The sequence below is a fragment of the Amphibalanus amphitrite genome, unplaced genomic scaffold (assembly GCF_019059575.1).
Source record: "Amphibalanus amphitrite isolate SeventyFive unplaced genomic scaffold, NRLGWU_Aamphi_draft 000147F_arrow, whole genome shotgun sequence".
In the NCBI taxonomy this organism is placed as follows: Eukaryota; Metazoa; Arthropoda; class Thecostraca; order Balanomorpha; family Balanidae; genus Amphibalanus; species Amphibalanus amphitrite.
Genome location: NW_024881642.1, coordinates 703,621 through 721,996, shown reverse-complemented (window position 1 = coordinate 721,996; position 18,376 = coordinate 703,621). Strand labels below are relative to the sequence as shown.

The 18,376-nt window shown below is 48.8% G+C and overlaps 2 protein-coding genes across 2 annotated transcripts; one reads left to right on the top strand and one right to left on the bottom strand.

The window, feature by feature from the left end:
* The first annotated feature begins 1,820 nt into the window (after positions 1 to 1,820).
* Positions 1,821 to 12,627, top strand: LOC122382795. Its single transcript, XM_043368595.1, has 4 exons — positions 1,821 to 1,825; positions 6,123 to 6,265; positions 11,291 to 11,501; positions 11,649 to 12,627. The coding sequence occupies exons 1-4, from the start codon at positions 1,821 to 1,823 to the stop codon at positions 12,349 to 12,351; spliced, it is 1,062 nt and encodes a 353-aa protein (XP_043224530.1). The 3' UTR covers positions 12,352 to 12,627.
* A 1,366-nt stretch (positions 12,628 to 13,993) lies between these two features.
* LOC122382808 lies at positions 13,994 to 17,116 on the bottom strand. The gene is made up of 3 exons (XM_043368616.1): positions 16,790 to 17,116; positions 16,097 to 16,301; positions 13,994 to 14,993 (listed from the first exon to the last, which is right to left on the bottom strand). The coding sequence occupies exons 1-3, from the start codon at positions 16,854 to 16,856 to the stop codon at positions 14,300 to 14,302; spliced, it is 966 nt and encodes a 321-aa protein (XP_043224551.1). The 5' UTR covers positions 16,857 to 17,116; the 3' UTR covers positions 13,994 to 14,299.
* Between the last annotated feature and the right edge of the window lie 1,260 nt (positions 17,117 to 18,376).

Sequence of the window (18,376 nt, the reverse complement as noted above, 5' to 3'; positions counted from 1 at the left end):
AGTGTTTGTATACGTAGTCCTGAGTTTCGAGATATTATCCTTGCGGGCTCCTTGCCAACAGATTGTCCACTTCTGTGTCCAGTACTCATCCCACTCACGAGGCTCAGTTGTGTTTGCCAACCCCTATACGGAAACATTGGCCAGATAACTGACTACTACTGAAATTTTAAGAAGCGTGGGCAGTAGGGCATAACGAACGGTCATCAGGTTCAGTAGCCGCGGAGCACCTTCAATTGGGGGGGGGGGGGGGCACCGCCGACTTTTGGTCCCATTCTTTCCATGCAGCGCCCATAGGGCTAATGTTAAAATGCCAAAATCAAAGGGGGGCACGGTGCCCCGGTGCCCTCCCCATTCCGCCGCCTATGCTCAGGTTATTTCTGACCTGACAGGCTCAGGGAGGATTGCTCTTTGTTGTTTTTCTCCGATGAAACCTCTTGCTGCACACTGGCTGATCCAAAGGATGGAAGGGACGGGGGGGGGGGGTGCAGACGTAAGAAAAAAGAAGACAATGTTCTTTCCCTAGCGCACGAAATCAATTCTTAAATGAAAATAAAACTAATAAGCTTCCGTTAAGAAGCCCCCGTTCCGTATCTTCCGTTCCATTCCAGGATTCCACGACTCGCACGTTCCAGTGACTTGCTGCAGAAGCGTCATCTATACCTCGCCCTTACTGCCGGGAAGGCCGCGAGTTGCGACATCTATACTATGTCTCGGCCTGAAGTATTCATCCGCCACGATGTATTTATTTTTGTCAATCGGTTTGGTCCTTCTGGCCGGATAGGTCGTCAGAATTATCTGAAGGTGCCTGAAATGTCTCGTTAGTGGAAAAAATGTCTCGTTAGTGGAATTCCACTATCTGGCAACTAGCCCTATGTAAACGCGGCTAGTGTCCCGAACTGGAGCGTTCATACCGAGCATCCCTGTCCAGCTAAGCTAGTCATCGTCCCGAGCTGGAGCAGTTGAAGTGGGTTCGTCTCGAGTCGGTATTTATGCTTAATCGTTCGTTAAATCATCATAGTCATGTAAAATACTTTTCACACGATCGTTATATATTCCAGAATGTGAAGCTCCAATTTCCACGAGATCGCCAGCCACATTCATTTTCATTAGCATCACGCGGCCTATTTTCTCACATGCATCTTACTACGGAGATGCAAGTCAATATCGAATCATCTTACTACGGAGATGCAAGTCAATATCGAACCCATTACACAGTCATACCGAGCATCCCCTGTTCAGTGTTGTGGTTATCAACGTCGGTGAGAGCTCAATGGGTATGTACTGACTCGCCATCAGGGCAACAAACAGTTACATACATATATTGTTGGACCAACAATAGCCGTAAACAGTTGGCAGAATTGAAGAGCATCTAGCCTAACAACGGAAAAAACTATATTCATTTCTATACACCGCAAATGGCTGTGCATTGTTTCTATTTCCATGTTATGCGATTTTTTATTGACGCATATAAAAATAATTATGCATACATAAGCTGTGATGTTCTCTGCCTTTATCTTGTGGCACTTCACTCTATATATACAAGTTATGAAACGTCTAAGCACTGCTGCCACGATACGGTGACAGGTGACGGCGATCCTATGACGTCATCACCTGCGGCGGCCTTGCGCCGGGAATGTCACCGGCTGCTCAAATTACCTCCCGGTGGACGGAGGGGTGGTGCGTTACACAGCCGACCGCCAAATGACTGCTAATAGCGCGACAAGACGCTCCGGGTCTCACACACCCCAGCCATGACGAAACTGTCACTTTCGGAGGGGAGTGGACAACACTGATGCAGCGGTTTACATACAAGCCGTAAGATGCCGTAAGCTAATGGCATGGATGAGATGATAATAGTGTTATCTCATCGGATGCTAATGGTATTGGCTATTACTTTCATGTAAATTTTTCTTCGACTCATTTTGGCTCCTTGTCGTTACCGGCCAACTAACAAAGCAGCCTAATATTGAAAGTTGGATAAGACCAAGTACCTACTGCAATCAAGGCAAGCATGCAATCATTTCAGATACATCAAGTATGTAAATGTCGTTAGAATGCCTACAGCCTTTATATAATAAACGATGTAAAAATGTTCCAACAAATTTAATCCCCTATTTAGACGAAAGGCACTTACGGGCAATCATTTACCACGCGTCATGCGGTGCAATGTCAATGTTTTTTGTTTTTATTTTTTTACTCAGCTTTGATGAGCTCAGTGATGTTAGCATGAAGTGGAGACACTGATTTCTAACGCGAATGAGAAGCAGAACGATATGACTCTAATAGGGCCCAGTCATAGAAAAGAATCTAAAGTATTATGTGAATGATGGTGCACTGGCTTGCGTATACGCAAGCCAGTGCACCATACACAGCAGCTAGCGACCATGCCCTGGTCACGGAATATATAGTCTACGACATGGAATGGACAAGATCGAGATTTCCTGTAACTGCCGAGTTTTTGGCGACCTGATGATTTAGTCGTGCGGATTCGCTGTGGTTACTTCCTTTACGAGGATGAAAGTATAGTTGCCAGACCTATAACTAATAGGGGAAGGTGGGGCATAACGGGGTACCGGGGCAATATGAGAAGGTGCATTTTATTCTAATCAGGTGTTGCTGTCTGGACTCAATTCTGACAATTTAAACTTCGCTCGTTTGCCGCCCTTTTCCGGTGGACGCCGGCGGGAGGCGGCGTTGCTGAGGATGGTGGGTAAGGTTTTTTCCATGGTGCTGATGTATTTTTCAACATTCGTTTGGTAACTTCCTAGGTGAAAATCCGTTCGAGTAGGTTTGTCATAGTCAGTGAAAGCAATGACTCTCGTCCTAGCCAACCTTTCGCTGCGATAGAAAGTTGCCGGCTGTTTTGATAAACATGAACGATCCTGCTCTATTGCCAATGTCCTTCGGGGGTTAAAACGGGTTTCCGGTAGAGGCGATATGGGGTGGTGAATTTTACCACATTTACCCCATTTACGTGCCCAGAAGTGCTTTTTTGTTACAGTTAAAACTAGTTGCCTTTATTGGCCCACTCACGTTTCATAAATGCATTTAGAGGAGGGGTTGTGTTAAACGTTTCAATTTTCAAACGTTGTCATAATGTTCCTTCATTATAAGTTGGTACACAGGCACCGTGTATGTGCCTATAGTTCGTTTTTTCTAAGTTCGACCCTCACTGTAAACATCTTTTTGAACATAGCACGAGAATTGCTAGCTGAATTACTTAGAAAACTGGTTAGCGCACATTGTACTGCAGACATTAATAATATTTTCCAAATAAGTTTTAAACACCGATGATATACCGTTCTGTTAAACGCCGTGCGATCTAATGATCAGTTCAGTTATAATTTCTGACCAAATGTCTATCCTTGTGGGGTTGTATATAAAGACAAATACGAGCTAGGAGTCTGGGAAATAAGAGCCAGGAAGAAATATTTTTGAGTGAAATTAATCGTCTGTGAAATCAATGTGCGCCAGCCAGTTTTCTAAGTAATTCAGCTAGCAATTCTCGTGCTGTGTTCAAAGAGATGATTACAGTGAGGGTCGAACTTAAGAAAAACGGACTATAATATATATTTTTGCCCAGATAAACTCTTTCATTTTCAGTAGCTTGGATCTTGGTTTAAGCGGCGAGTGCACAGGAACGTGCACCCAGCAGCCTGACACAAGTCCCAGATTTTCACCACGCCTTTTATCGTTTGTCGCAGTCCTCGAATGGAGTCGATGCTGGCGCCGCCACCGACCGTCCACCGCTGCAGCCAGGCGTCGCTCTCCTGAAGAAAGTGCATGTGTTCTCCCGCCGTTGCTGGATGGAGGCTGGATATCGCTCGTCGCTTTGAGCAGGGGTCGAACCGGGCGGAAGAGTTTAGCACATCGAGCAGGTCGTTGAGGCGCAGCAGGAGAGTAGCAGTCGGGAGTGCAGTGCGCGGGAGCTTGCCGTGGGTCGCATGCAATGTGATTGCTGGTGCTACTGTCCGGCTCATCACCTGTAGGGCATAGCTGACTTTCATTTTTCAAAGCTGTTTGGCCTGATGTGTTTCTGGCTTAGTTTTGGAGCAGCCCGTGGGAAAGAAGCGCATTCCAGTGCGTAGAGTGTTTCTAAATGACTCCAAGAGGCTACTTCACCGTCTACTTCAATATCGTATTTCATTAATGCATTTCGTATGCATTTGAAGATGTGAGGCACGTCATACAGAGCAGCAACCTCGTGCCCGTCCACGGTGAAGAAGCCGGTTTCCGCAGGGTATATTGAATTAGGGGTTTCCGCAGCTCCGAGCAATCTGTAGGTCGCCTGGTTGTTCTTTGACATGTCACAAGTTGTAGCTAGCACAGTGAATCCCGCTGTTGTTGTTACACGTTGGACATACTGTGTTAACAGCTGCTGCTGCACAACCGCCTTGGTCGTTACGGAACTCAGAAAGAAACCGATGGGCTGTTTCCAGCGTTTGGTGACACTGACGCCCCGCACCATCATGACCAAGGCGTGGTCGGCGCAGGCATTGGCGCGGCAGAGAGAGCCATGATCAGTGAAGCCCTCGATGACGTCATCACCCCGCTGGTAGGCCAACCTTGGTTTCAGCTGCATTTCGTCGAACGAAATGATGCACAGCTTGTCCTTGGCACTTGCTCCGGCGAACTTCTCTTTTATGAGAGCCAAGATAGCGTCACGAAAGCCAGGTCGCATCTGTATTTTTTTCCATCTTCCTCCGCAGAGTTCGAGGATGGGGAAGGACGTAGGTACCGTTTTTGTAGGAACCGATACGCCCTGGGACCAAGGCCATATATAGTCCTGGGACCCTGAAAGCAGAGCGCGAGTGCTCGCACTTCCTCATCTTCATCAAATTTTAGACGAATTTCATCGAATTTCATTTAATTTTAGACCAATGTTAAAACTCTAATGCAATGAATATGTACAAATGCTCCCGTAACAATGTGTGCTAAGAGTTTCCAATAAAATATACGGTTACCATTTCAAAGTCACAGTCACAACTTGGCCCCGGCCCTTGAAGACGAATCATTCGACGATTGTTAAGAAAAAATGTATGAAATGTTAAGAAAATATATGAAAATGTAAACCCACGTGGAAAGAAATTCATCCGCATCCTCCGGATCTCCGGATATTCATCCGGCAAAATCCTTGATTTTTGGTTACACACGTGGCAATGCTAATCAAAGCTCCTGTCCATTCCATGTCGTAGACTATATATTCCGTGCCCTGGTGACTTCAATGTAACACAAGTCAGAAGCACCAACCAGTGGAGACTGCACCAGCGCACACCACACTCAACTTCGGCTGTTTTCCAAGTGTGCTGAGGCCGAATCTTCGCAGAATAGAACTTATAATTGTACTAACTTCGATGTAAAATAGAAACTTCCGGCATACATTATGCCGCGATAAACGAATTAAAGGCACGGTCCACTGATCATGATTGCGAGCATGCGTATTTATACCGGGGAGTGCTTTCTTTGGCAGTGGACACATTTACAATTAACACAATCATTAGTTGTATCTGTTCTACGGTGGACTCATCAGATAAGTATGGACACTAGACTCAATTGGTATTTGTATTTTATCCGTGCAGCTGTTCTGTGGTAGACTCATCACACAGGCATGCACACCGTCACCAGCGGGCGGCTCAGAGACGACATAATCCTCTGTTCCCGTCAGCCCGAGAGCTGCAGCTGTGTGAATGCAGCCCGCTAATCCGCTGAAGCCACGGTCCGTCCTACCCCAACGCGGTCCGCCGCGCGGCGCCTCACGGGAGGTCGTGTCGCATTTGCGCCCGTTCAGGGCGGAGGGTGGGCGGCCTGTGCGCAGTGCACTGAATCACACACCCGGCGCCGCTCTTCCCATCTCGGCTGCTCCGGGATTCCGCCAAGGCCGGCCTTGTTTTCCGGCTGTTGGTAAGCAGCCGGGGGCGTTGGTCGCCGGTGGGGAGGGGTGAGATCCGGCTGGTAACGCGGCAGCTCCCGTGACGCTGGACGCAGTGGGGGAGCCGCGGAGGGGAGGGGAGGGGCGGGGAGGGCGTCTGCGGCCCGGGGGTGGAGACGCGCGCGGCCGGCCGCCGCGGGGTGGAGCTCTGGCGGTCCGGCGGACGGCTGACCTCGCCCGCGGCGCTGCGCAGGGAGGGCGGCGGTGACCTCGACCGTGAACCGGCGCTCCAGGATCCGGGAACGTTCAACGGTCGGAGGAACGGTGCACCGCACGCGCTTCCCTTCCCCGTTACCATAGCTGAGGTGATGAACCTACTCGGGACGATCTACTTGGGTGAGACTTCGGACATTGCCGATTCACAGAGAGGTTTGACTGCAGTTCACCTAAAATGTTTGAGGTTTAACTTGCAAAGTTTATAAGCGGAAACATAGACCACTATATACCGTTAGTGGTATATAGTGGTCTATGGCGGAAATATAACCTAGATGCTTTGGTGTTGGATCAATTACTCCTGCAATCCTACTGTGGTACTCAGGCGATTACTCAGCGTGACTCGACCGAATTCTATTGGATAAACCTGCATGAGCATTCAATGACCTCTGAATATTTACTACGTCAACTGACGCTGCCATGATTATTTTGTGATTTAAATACATAAAGTATAATTGGTTCACACACAACTTTATCTTAGTTTAGTCCTTACGTTTATAACATCGTCCTAATTTAGTCTTTACGTTACGTTTATAACATAATCCTAATTTGGTCCTTACCTTTATAACATCGTTACCGGGTAATACCTACGGGAGATAAGCGCGAGGCTGATACGGTTGTTGAATGTTGTGAGCACCAGCCTTCAGCGCTTCCTAAAAGCTAAATTCACTGTTTTTATGTGTCACCCACCCATGCGTATTGTCCTTGAATTGTTCCAGATCGATGAATCCAATAACAGCATCAGGAAACCGATTTACGTTCATTAGATACTAGGTACCCATCACCGGTCATGAAGGAAGGACAAAGGGCTGGTGTCAATGACTCGTAGCGACGGTCACTGGTCTGGAAACTTACCACGATGGCTGCTGAGGCGGCACCCGGGTAGGTATATCACGCCGTCCGGCCACACCCGCGGCGGCCCGAGGTCAGAGGTCGCGACGTGGTCACCCCAGCAAAGGCGCCGCTCTCGGCACACCCGACACGGCTGTGGCAGTCTCTGCAGCGGCGCCTAATTACAGGGTGTCAACGAAAACGAACAATGGGCTCCGTCGTGAGAACATTGTTGCAAACATGATGCACCACCTAAGGCCATAATCTTATTGACGTTTCAAGCATGGTTGCTATTCTTTGCGATCCTACATCCCGGATGTGCATCTTCCACATTCTGTAATAGCGTGCAGCAGCCCTAGTTTTCACTCCTTCTTCTTTTAACTAATCCTAATGAATTAATATCTAGGCGTAGTCGGCTTATCACAATCAGCAAGTAAGTTCTTTTAATTAATTTCGTCTCGTCATTTCACTTCTAGATTAGGCAAAGGTGCATAGGTACATACATCTCAGATCAAGGAGGGCACTAGGGTAGACATTGACAGAGCCTCAGCGAGATTTTCAATAGGTGTCAGATAGCGAAATGTTAGCAGACAGTCTCGAAATGATAAGCGATCCCCCATGCCTCAAAGGGTTTATCCAGTCCACCTTATAACACTATCAGTCAATACAAAGACCTTGCCAGTTGCCAGTTCATTCTGCGGACTAAACTCCTCACCATATCCCGCGCCCAAGTGTGGAGGGTGTTTGAACACCCCCCCTGCGGTTTTTCGCAGATATCTCAAAATCGGCGGCGCTCCGCGCCGCCGTTTTTGGTACACCTTATCATGCATCAATTCTACACATGATGTAAAAATTTCAGACCAAGGTCATTCAAGGTCAGGTCACCAGGTCACTTGAAGTGACCTAACCTCATAAAAAGTTTCAATGTCTGCTATAGCTACACCGAGTGACCGATCACTTTGAAACTTTCAGTGACTGATGAGGGTAACAGTAGGGGAGAGTGGGGCACATTCAGTTCAGTTCAGTTCATTGTATTTTTTCCATATGTAAACAAGAACAACGAACAAAACAATAGAGGATTGGCGCAAAAGCAAAAAGCTTAAATCAAAGGCGCCTCTCCAATTAAGTTAAACAAAGAACACATGACCAAACCAAAGTATCAGAAAGCGTCGACCCCGCCCGAAACCCGCCGAGCCAAAAAAGCAGACAGTACCCGGCCCCAGGCGACGGACGACTCCAATCGGGCCAGCTTGCGTCATAGTGTCATGTTTTGTGTTTTGTAATGTAGTGTAGTGTTATGTAAGCAGTGTGTTGCATTAATATCAATGGTACTTAAATGCACTAACTAAACAGTTATGTTGTATTGGTAAACCGATTTGTCTCTACAATAAATGTCTGAAGGTGATGGGTGATTTGTGTGCCTTGATGCTTGTTTAAGTCTTTTGCAAAGAGAAGGGTATCAAGTTTTAATTTTGCTGAGAAATTGTCACATTCGTGCATGGGGCACATTCGTTTTTAGCAGTTTATGGGAAGACGAGTGACTGCACGAGCTAAAGGTAAATTATGAAAATACGTCTATCATTGCCGCCCTTCGTTCACTGTAAACGACAACACTGTACCTACTGTCATGTTTGATAAAAACGCAAATTTGTCATATTCGTGCGCTTTCCAAACTTTTCTCATATCATCCATTTTCGTGATCCTGACTCGGAAATGTGGTTTAACTTTTCAAAATTGGGGGCGAAGAAGCTCACTTTATTCCCGGAACTGCTTCAAACTTGTTTGTTGAAAAACTGTCATTTTTTCAATAAGAAATTTTGAAATATATTACAAATAACGTCGTGGGGCAGGTTCGTGTACGCACTGCCTAGGGCACATTCCTCCATATTTTTTCCGCTTTTGCGATTTATGACTTTATCTGTAGTAGTGACGCTCGCCTGACTACGTCTGGGCTGCTTGCGACGTCGTGACAAGTAATTCACGTGACCTCATGGAGAGGTCACGGAGGCGGGTCGATGGCCGGCAGTTGGCACATTCTTGTTGGCCAGCCCATTCTTTCTACATATGTTGAGCAATGCATTCTTGTCGAAAGGAATCAAGTGAAAGGACCCCCTGCCAATTTCTTTTGGTAAATTTCTGGCAATGCCCGGTAATTCCTCGAACTTTGCAGGGTGCACGGAAGTGCCCCACCCCTTGCACGAATGTGCCCCATACCTGGGGCAGTTTCGTGCAAACGTTCAGAGTTATTAAAAGTCATTTTTTTCTAATGGAAGCGATAACTTTAGAGGATAACTTTTAAAGAGGAAAAATATCTGCAATAGTTCCTTCCCATACTACAATCAACAATTTTGCCATTGCACTAACCGACGAACAGATATATGGATTTATCCATTTTTTGCACGAATGTGCCCCACTCTCCCCTATCTATAAAATGTATATCTCGGAATTTTGATATCAGTGACCTACGGTCAGGTCAATTTTGCGGCCTCTCCATAAGTCAATGCATTGACTCCCATTGCAATGGGAGAAAATTGAAAAGCGTCTGTTTTGCACGAACGCTATTCTAGACACTCTCAAACATCGAGATGTAGGTAGAATTGACACACTGAACCGGAAAATGGCAACTGTGACCCCTCGTTATGTCCCCGAGGTCATCTCAGGTCACGAACAGAATCGCTAATTCGCAAGTTTTTCGCTAATAACTTTTGATAGAGGCGTGCTAGAGCGCTGAAAATGCCTTAGATGTGTTCGGCTCGACGTTGCGGATCGACTGATATGCAACATGACCTTTTCCGGTCAGGTCATGACCTTGACCTGAGGTCAACTTTTCAAGTTGACTTTTCAAGATCAACTTATAATTCATTCGACGCGTCTCGACGAGAGGAACACGATGCTGGCAAAATTAATGTCATGGCTCTTTTGAGTCAAAAGTTATCGCCAAAAAAAAAAAGATTTTCGTAAAAACAGCTATTTTTTTAGTTTTTGCCCTCTGGAGGCTAAACCGTTGACCTGAGGTCAAATCTGAGAACATTAATCAGAAAGGTCTGTAAAAGGGCTATCGAATGCGCTTTTCCGCGGCGCTGTAGCTTTATCGGTTCCCGAGACAGCCGTTGGCAGTTTCCAAAATGTTGAAATAGTCAACATTTTACCTTTGGTGACCTCTGGTGACCTGACCTTTGACCTGACCCAAAAAATGACCGAAGTGTTTTCGTCCTTATTTTGACGTTCTTTCGATTGCCGCTTACTGAGTGTCGCTACGTGGCCCAGGAGCCGAATTAGAAGGGGGGGGGGGTGTTCAAACACCCCCCACACCAGGTCGTGGAAAATCCAGACTGACACTGGGGCGCGGGATATCAGAGCCTGAACACACGAGCAGGTAGGTATATCTATGTATAATGACTAACGACCCTGTGATCTCGGCTCGGGACTTGCAAATGCTGAAACTGAATAGGCACCTCAAAGTTTGTTTATGGGATACACGGCACCTTCTCCACGGAGTGTTGCTAGCTAGCCCAGGCGTCAATTTAGAAGTGCTTCTAGAAGTTATCATCTCCTAAAAAAATCCCGTAATGCATGTGAATAGTTGCCATGTCATACTGAGAGAAAACGGCATGCCTTAACCATCATCAATCAGACAGGTATCTGTGTAGGCAACCCAACGACCAATATATTGACTGCTACGCTGATGAGAATGTCCCAAGGTGAATTGCAACCCGGCTTGTTAGCCAGTCAGTTTGCAATGAAGCTAGCTTGCAAAAACTTCCCAGTCAGGTGTATGCACATTTTAGGGCAGGGATGGACCCTGATAGATCATAGGAATGCCGACAACGGTAAGTGCAGGTGCTCTCTCGGGGCGGTTTATCTGGTGCAGTCATCCGTGGAGGGCAGGGAAGGACGAGCGGTGGAATAAAAAGGCCATAGATTTTGGTAGCAGACACACTGCAGCAGCGGCAGCGGTAGCGGCAGCGGCAGCAGCAGCGGCAGCAGCAGCAAAGGCAGCATCATGACACCTCTGATGGGCCTTACCATTGGTGCTTTTGTTGGGCTGCTTGCAGTCCACGGAGGTAGGTTTATTTTAATTCACACATCTGTTTTAAGCACACACAGTTTTACGCTGAGGTATGTAGTGTTTTTCGTAATCAATGCCTTTTGCAGTGCATATCGCTTCCATCTCATTAAATAAATAAATAATCACAATCACTTGGCTGAGCTCCGTCATTTGCATGCTATTCATGCATCCGCTGTGACCATTCGCGCTGTGTCCTGGTACACGTTGACTTTCGAGTCCCGCGCGTGTGACGGCCGTCCCTTCTGCAGGCTGTGCCGACAGCTCGGTGTTCGTCACCGACCAGCTGCAGCCGACTTTCCAGACGCTGGGCCCGCGCCAGTGCCTGCCCGCCGACTTCGACGCGTCGGAGACGGTGCCTCTGGCGTCGGCCAGCGCTGTCAGGGTGACCACCGGCAGCCTGCCCGCCGAGTGCGCCGGCGTGCCGCTGCTGGCCCTCTTCTACAACAGCTTCGCCGGCAGGTCAGCAGCTGGTCACCAGCAACCAGCTCGTGACTGGTGGCTTTGCCTGTTTGATGTAGTAGGGAGTGTTTCATATGTTTTACTGCCATCAGTTGTAGTCAGCATGTTCCAATCCCAATAACAGTCAAAATGATGTTGTTTCCACAGTAACGGCCTGCTGAGCGCCGACGCCTCCTCCTTTGACGTGGACGGCCTGATGGCTGTAATGGCCAGCTACAGCAGCGACCGGACCTACAACAACGCCGTGGCCCAGATCATGGACCGGTGCCGGCAGTTCGCGGCGCCGGGACTGACCGGCCGCCAGACCGCCGTCTACTCGTACGGCTGCCTCAAGTGGAGTCTGTTCGCCAACTGCGACCGCCAGCAGGACGAGCGAGACGCCCTGGACGAGGAGGGAGCGCTGCGCAGGGCCCGCTTCCTCTCCGGCAGCTGCCCGCTGAGCCCCAACACGCTGAAGCCCATTCTGGAGCGCGTCACCGGACGGACGTTGGATGAGTGCGGCGCCGGACTCTACCAGGGCAGTGACCCGTACCAGCTGTACGAGGCCGGCGTGGCCCGGCTGGCCTGCCTGCTGCAGGACGTCACCAAGTCTGACGGGTCCATCGACTTCGACCAGCTGCGGGCGTCCATCACGCGGGGCCGCCCGGGTGCCGTCCACGTGCTCAAGATGATGAACGCCTGCGGAAAGGGCGAGGGCGCCACCCGCGCCGGCCAGTTCAGGGCCATCACCGTCAAGGAGTTCGCTCAGTGCTGGGCCAGCAAGGGCACCTTCAGCTGTGCCTTCCAGGAGGCCAACAAGCTGGCCAAGGAGTTCCCCAACGACTGTGTTATCTCGGCGGAGGCTGAGTAACCTGGATGTCTCAATGAATTCGGAGAAAATAGTACGCAACACCTCGTACCATTATTTAGCGTTCAAAGAAGGATAGGTGGTTCAAATATCGAAAAAGTGGGCATAGGTACGGGCTGTTCGTTGTTGTCTTATTTCGTGGTGACAGTTTCATCGCCCATTTGTTAGTGTTTCATCGTATTTGTCCTATATTGCACCTGTGATGTTTTATTGATATAATGTCAAGATATAGCTCATTCGGCATTCTTGAGCATGTTTGAATACAATCAATTCATGCTTTGTGCTGTTTGAACAAAATACCATCAGTTAAAATCTAAGAGCTTGTAAATAAGTTTCGTGAAAGTCTTTTTATTGATGAAACATTATATCCCGTAACTATAGGTATAAGGATCCATTCTTTTAACCCTCGCACGACCAGGCCATTTCTCATAACACGAACGACCAGGGGGGGGGGTTGTTACGACCCCCCCCCCTGGCGTTTCGAAACGGAAGGTCGTAGAGCTTAGCGGAAAAAACCAACGGATTGCTCTCAACGAGATCTCGCGATTGGTGGTATATTTTTTGGTCCTAGGTCAACATTTGACCTACTTTTGACCGGTCAAAGGTCAAATTTTCGGAAAAAATAGACTTTTTCAACTTTCGGCGGCGATTGCGGCAAAACGGTGGGAGATATCGACTTGAAACCTTCACTATCGTGTTTCTTGATCAATTATCTATCGTTTGGTATGTATTTCGTTTCCCTAGCTCTAAAAATGGCGCGTTGGGAGCGCCGGAAGTCGGCAAGGTCACAGTCGGCGGCAGAAATTCGAAAAATCAAAATTTAAATTTTTGAAATCTGATTGTATTTTTGGATTTGGGAGGTCCATTTGCTCCCTATAGAAGCTAATATTGCTGCATATTCCCATTGAGGTGACAAGAATTAGCAAAATAGTGGTTCGGGCGCTTTTCAAAAATAGTACCGGACGCTGTTCCTCTTGTGACGTCATAGCTCCGTGACCTGACCTGACCCGGTCAAATTTCTTATACCATATGATAGCCAATACTTGCCCCAACATGCATGGGAAGTTTCATCACGATCCATCAACCGATGTCCGTACCACCGGCAGGAAACCTCGGGCGTTGGCACTCAGTTTGTGAAAATCCGGCCGGAGGCTGTACCTCTTATGACGTCATAACTCCGTGACCTGACATGACCCGATCAATTTTTTTTTCGGCAAAAGATGCGCAAAGGTTGCCCCAGAGGGTATAGAAAATTTCAGCCCGCTACGACAAGCCGTTTAGCGTGCACTTCGAAAAAACCTCGGGGGGGGGGGTTGATACAACCCCCCCTAGGCGTTCTAGGGTTAATCGTTTGGATGGTTGGCATGAGTGAAGACATTATAGTCAAAATTGATGTGAAAATGATCAATAACATGCCAAAAATTGTATTGGTTCTTTAGTTTACCAAAGAGACCTGATGATGACAGTGATGTCGAAAGCTTGTCTCTTTTGTTTCTCTTTGGTAAACTAAAGAACCAATACAATTTTTGGCATGTTATTGATCATTTTCACATCAATAAGGATCCATTCGTCAAACTTCGGGTAAGCAGGAGCATATTCCATTGACGACATAGAACGCTACAAAACCAATAGGTAATGTTCAAACCACTGGAAGCAGTCGACTTTATTTGCATCCGTTGGACACTGCAGGTATTAAGTTTTTTTTTGCACGACGTGATCTTCGGCAAATATAACAAAAGTCACACAGCCGCAATGATAAAATGTTTCGCTAGGTTATAAGCATTGTAAATGTGCTTCAAATTTGCTATGATCTTCCGATGCATTACTCAGTCGTTGCCCTATAAAAAGTGCTTGAGTCAAATGCAAGATGAATTGGCGCCGTTGACGTTAATCTCCGTTGCCGAGGTTTGACGTCAATTGCCGAGGGTGACGTCAATGGCGTGGGGTTACATTAAAAGCTGAGGGTGACGTCGCAGTTGTCGGGGTGCTGCGCGCCCACCTGGTTGGCCTCCTGATGGACGCAGCTGATGACGCCCCTGTCGGCCCAGCACCGGACGAACTCCTCGGCAGTGAGCCGGTTGTAGCCGCCCGAGCCGGCCTTGGTCTGGGTGCGGATGCAGCCCTCCACCGCCTCTCGGAACTTGTCGCCCTCTCCGTAGGTGATGGCCAGCTTCACGGCCTGCAGGTCGATCGTGCCGTCGGCGCCGATAAACTTCTGGAACAGGCACACGAGGCGGGCGATCTCGGCTTGGTACAGCTGGTGCGGCTCGTAGCCCGCGTAGAGCCCCTTTCCGCACTCCTGCAGCGTTCGCCCGGTGATGTGCTCCAGGACTCCTCTGAGCGTGTTGGGGCTCAGCGGACAGTATCCAGAGAGGAAGCGGGCCCTGCGCAGCGCGGCTTCCTCGTCCAGGGCCCCGCGCCGCTCCTGCTGGATGTCGCAGTCGGCGAACAGGCTCCACTTGAGGCAGAGGTAGGTGTACACAGTCAGCTGGCGCGTCGTCAGGCCGTCAGAGGCGTACTCCAGGCACTCGTGCACAGTCCGCGTGGTCTTGGCGATCCAGGCGGGGTCCCGTGAGTACCGGGTGATGCCGGCCACCACGCGGGCAGTGTCGAGCACAGTGGCGTCAGCGTTCAGAATTCCGCGTCTGGGGAAATGTCACAGACTCGGTCACGGACTCACGAATAGATAATTTCATACACTCCAGTGTCATGATCAGTACCTACGAACGTGAATTTCCTTTGACGGAAAGATAAGTTCATGCAGATTTGCCTTTGAACGTATCCGCGCAATGGATATTAATCCGCGCATGACTGGGGTATTTTCAATAACGCGAGTGACTGAGGGAAGGGGGCTCTACAGAGCCCCCCCCCCCTCCTATCTCTGAAACTACTTGGCTGACTGACAAAATTCAAACGGCGTTTGGTGGCCCTGGAAAAAAACTGTCGAGCGAAACCTAATTTCATTGACTCGAGTTCATCGATGACGTCACAGTTCAGGTCAAAAAAAAAATTATCAACACTTTGACTTGTTCACAATTTAGGCTCTGGCCACCGGTCCAAACGCCCGACCAGGCTCATTCTTGGTTTGTCCATTGGTTTATATATGCCTAAGATACCGTGAGGGTACCAAACCTGCACTCCAATTTTTTCAGGTCAAGGTCAGGTCATCCTAGGTACCGGAGAGCATATATCTTCTAAGTCTACTCATGCAAAAAAAAAATTAGATTTATCTTTAAAACTGAGCTCTTGAGAGCGATTTCCGTAGTTCAATGTTTTGAATCGAAATCGGCCGACATGACGTTACCATGACGTCATTTTCGGCCGACCGATAATAGCTAGAAAGTTTTAATTTAGAGTTAGACACAAGATGTCAGATTGATGCCGCTAAAGGCAGATACTCAAGTTTCGTGTTGATACATTAAGAGGTTTCAAGATATTACATAAAAACCGGGAGGGGCTCTATAAAGCCCCCCCCCCCCTAGTCATGCGCGGCTAATTTACCAGGAATCTATGTATTTCTAATATAAATTGAATAATATTTTAAGTATCGCTGATAGGTCAAATGCACCTCAAGAAGAATAAAAATGACAAAAAGCTGCAGGAAATGCTATCACAATGCCTAGTGTCCCATGAATGTCGTCCGGTCTGACTGATAAAGAACACAGAACACTCCCGTTCCCTCGCTACCCAAGCAATCGACAGGCCCTCCACAACCTGAGGACGCTGCTCCGTCCCTGAGGTCGCTCACTCTCTGGTCAGACAGTTGTAGAATCGTCCCAGCGAGGTGGCACCGGCACACTCGGCCGGCTGGACCGGAGCGGTGGCTCTGGCCTTGCAGGCGCTCGCCAGCTCACTGACAGTCGAGTTGTTAAAGTCGGCCGGCAGACAGGAGCGCGCTCCCAGGACGTCGAACGTCTGCTGGAACAGGTTGGCATCGAACACCGTCCCCGAGCCTGACGGTCGGACACGGGCGCCGCGGGGTTACAGAAAGCTCAGTGGGCTGGAGTTACTGGCCGTTTTCACGACGGCCATCTGGTACACATTTGGTGCACATTTGGTGCAGATTAGGCGCAGATTTGGTCAAATTAGGTTTAGTGTATCTCTTAATAGCTATCAGCTAGGGTTGCACTAATTGCTTATGCCTGCTTTGCCATATTATCAGAGGGTACCATCGAATAAAACACTGAAAAAATTCATAAAATAAAGATATTTACTGTAAAAGAGATATAGGTGCAGATTTGGTCAAATTAGATGCATTCACCGGATAGCCCGTCGTGAAAACGGCTACTGTCTATTTGGTGAGTCAGAGTTATTGAGTGTTCAGTGCACGCTGGGGCTACTGGGTGCTCAGCACGCATGAGTTACTGAAGTGTCAGCGTGCTCAGTGGGCGCCTATACGTATCTTTTGCACACAATTATACCTTCCAAAGCCGAAACTCACCGTAAGCAATATGAAGCAGGAGTGCCACGAGGGACACCCCGAGGACTAGTCTGCTCGGTGGTGTCATGCTGCCGCTACTGCCACTGTCAGTCAAGTGTCAACGACGAAAGTAGACACTGTTCTGGGCTGTGGCTGAGGCGTGCGGCTTTTATTCTCCAGTTGTTTCTTTTCCTCTCTTCTATCGGTTACCAGGTGCGGATTAGCACCTGACTCGCAGATTGTTAATTACTGTTACTTGGTGAGCAAGAGGATACGATAAGGTCAAGGAGACATTTCTTAGCATTGTTTCTAGATATAGCTTGTTAAGTGTGGTCCAGAGGGTGCATTTCCTCTCATGATCACGAAGAAATTTAACCCTCGCTGGATCTATGCATTGCCTTTCTATGCATACGCGTCGGCCGAGAGGGGGTGGTGGTGGTACACTCGGGGGCAGATTGATGTTCCACCACTCCCTACCCATCGGGCTCCCATGGCTCAGCACTGGCTGCTGCCAGTGGCAGAACTGGCAGCACTGGCACTGGCAGGCAGTGCTGAGGGCAGGCAACATTGACAGCAGCCAGTGCTGAGCCATGGGATCGCCCGATGGGTAGGGAGTGGTGGAACATCAATCTGCCCCCGAGTGTACGACCCCTTCGCCGTTTCGCCCCTAATGGAGCTAGAGCGTCGCGGAAAAAAACTAGCGTGTGCGCCGTTACGAGATGCAGCGATTGGTAGCTACCTGATTTTAGGGTCTCAGATCAGCCGCTGGCCTCTGAGGTCAGGTCAAGCGGTTTATGGTACGGTCTCGCATTTTGGCAAATGACTTCGCAAAATGAGCGCAGAGCCGCGATTTTGACAACATCGCGTTCGCCTTGCTCAGGCGCGTCAAATGGTATACTTTTGTTTGGGTGAGATTAGCTTTAGGTGGTGACCTCGGGTCGCGGTCAGGTCACTCAGAGCTCCCAGGTCACGAACTTGGTCGAAGTAGGTCATGTCGCATATCATTCGATTCGGCAGGTCTTGCCGAGTTCATTGGTGGTTTTCCCGACTCTCTAGCTCAATTTGATCAGGAGGTATTGATGATACGTGTCAGTTGCTGGTTCATTTTGCATCGATCGGCAGCAGTGGCATCCAAACAGCTCAAGAACATGAAACAGCGTCCCCCTGCCACTAATGGGGGCAGCAGGAGCCTGTCACTAATAGGGTTAATGAGCACATTGTGTCATTCTGACGTACCTATAAACCACGCATTCGACAATCGACGTCCTTACAAATGACATTTTTATGGGTGCCTAAGGAACCGTCACTTTTGAGTCAACATGCATGCACCGATACAGAAAAATCGCCAGGGTTCGTACCTCAGTCTCAACTGAGCTCCAGTTCCTAGTTCACTCGCCGCCGTGTTTTAGCGACCTCAGACCTTAGTGCCCGGTTGTCGGTTGAGGTGGCAGCCCACAGGCGCTGCATTGCGTTGTTATCTGCAGATTGTGCTGACTGCAGAACCTCAGGTGTTTGACCCCGCCGCCTACCTCAGGACGAGACGCACATGAACCCGAGGCTCGCCGGCGGGCTGACCGCACTCAAGGCCCAGTTCACGGCCGTTCTAAG

Coding starts and splice junctions, on each gene's coding strand:
- LOC122382795 (XM_043368595.1), top strand. Junction 6,266..11,290: donor ACTCGGGACGATCTACTTGG/GTGAGACTTCGG, acceptor TCCCTTCTGCAG/GCTGTGCCGACAGCTCGGTG. Junction 11,502..11,648: donor TACAACAGCTTCGCCGGCAG/GTCAGCAGCTGG, acceptor TTGTTTCCACAG/TAACGGCCTGCTGAGCGCCG.
- LOC122382808 (XM_043368616.1), bottom strand. CDS start 16,856: ATGACACCACCGAGCAGACTAGTCCTCGGGGTGTCCCTCGTGGCACTC. Junction 16,302..16,789: donor CCTGCTTCATATTGCTTACG/GTGAGTTTCGGC, acceptor TCCGACCGTCAG/GCTCGGGGACGGTGTTCGAT. Junction 14,994..16,096: donor TACAACTGTCTGACCAGAGA/GTGAGCGACCTC, acceptor ACATTTCCCCAG/ACGCGGAATTCTGAACGCTG.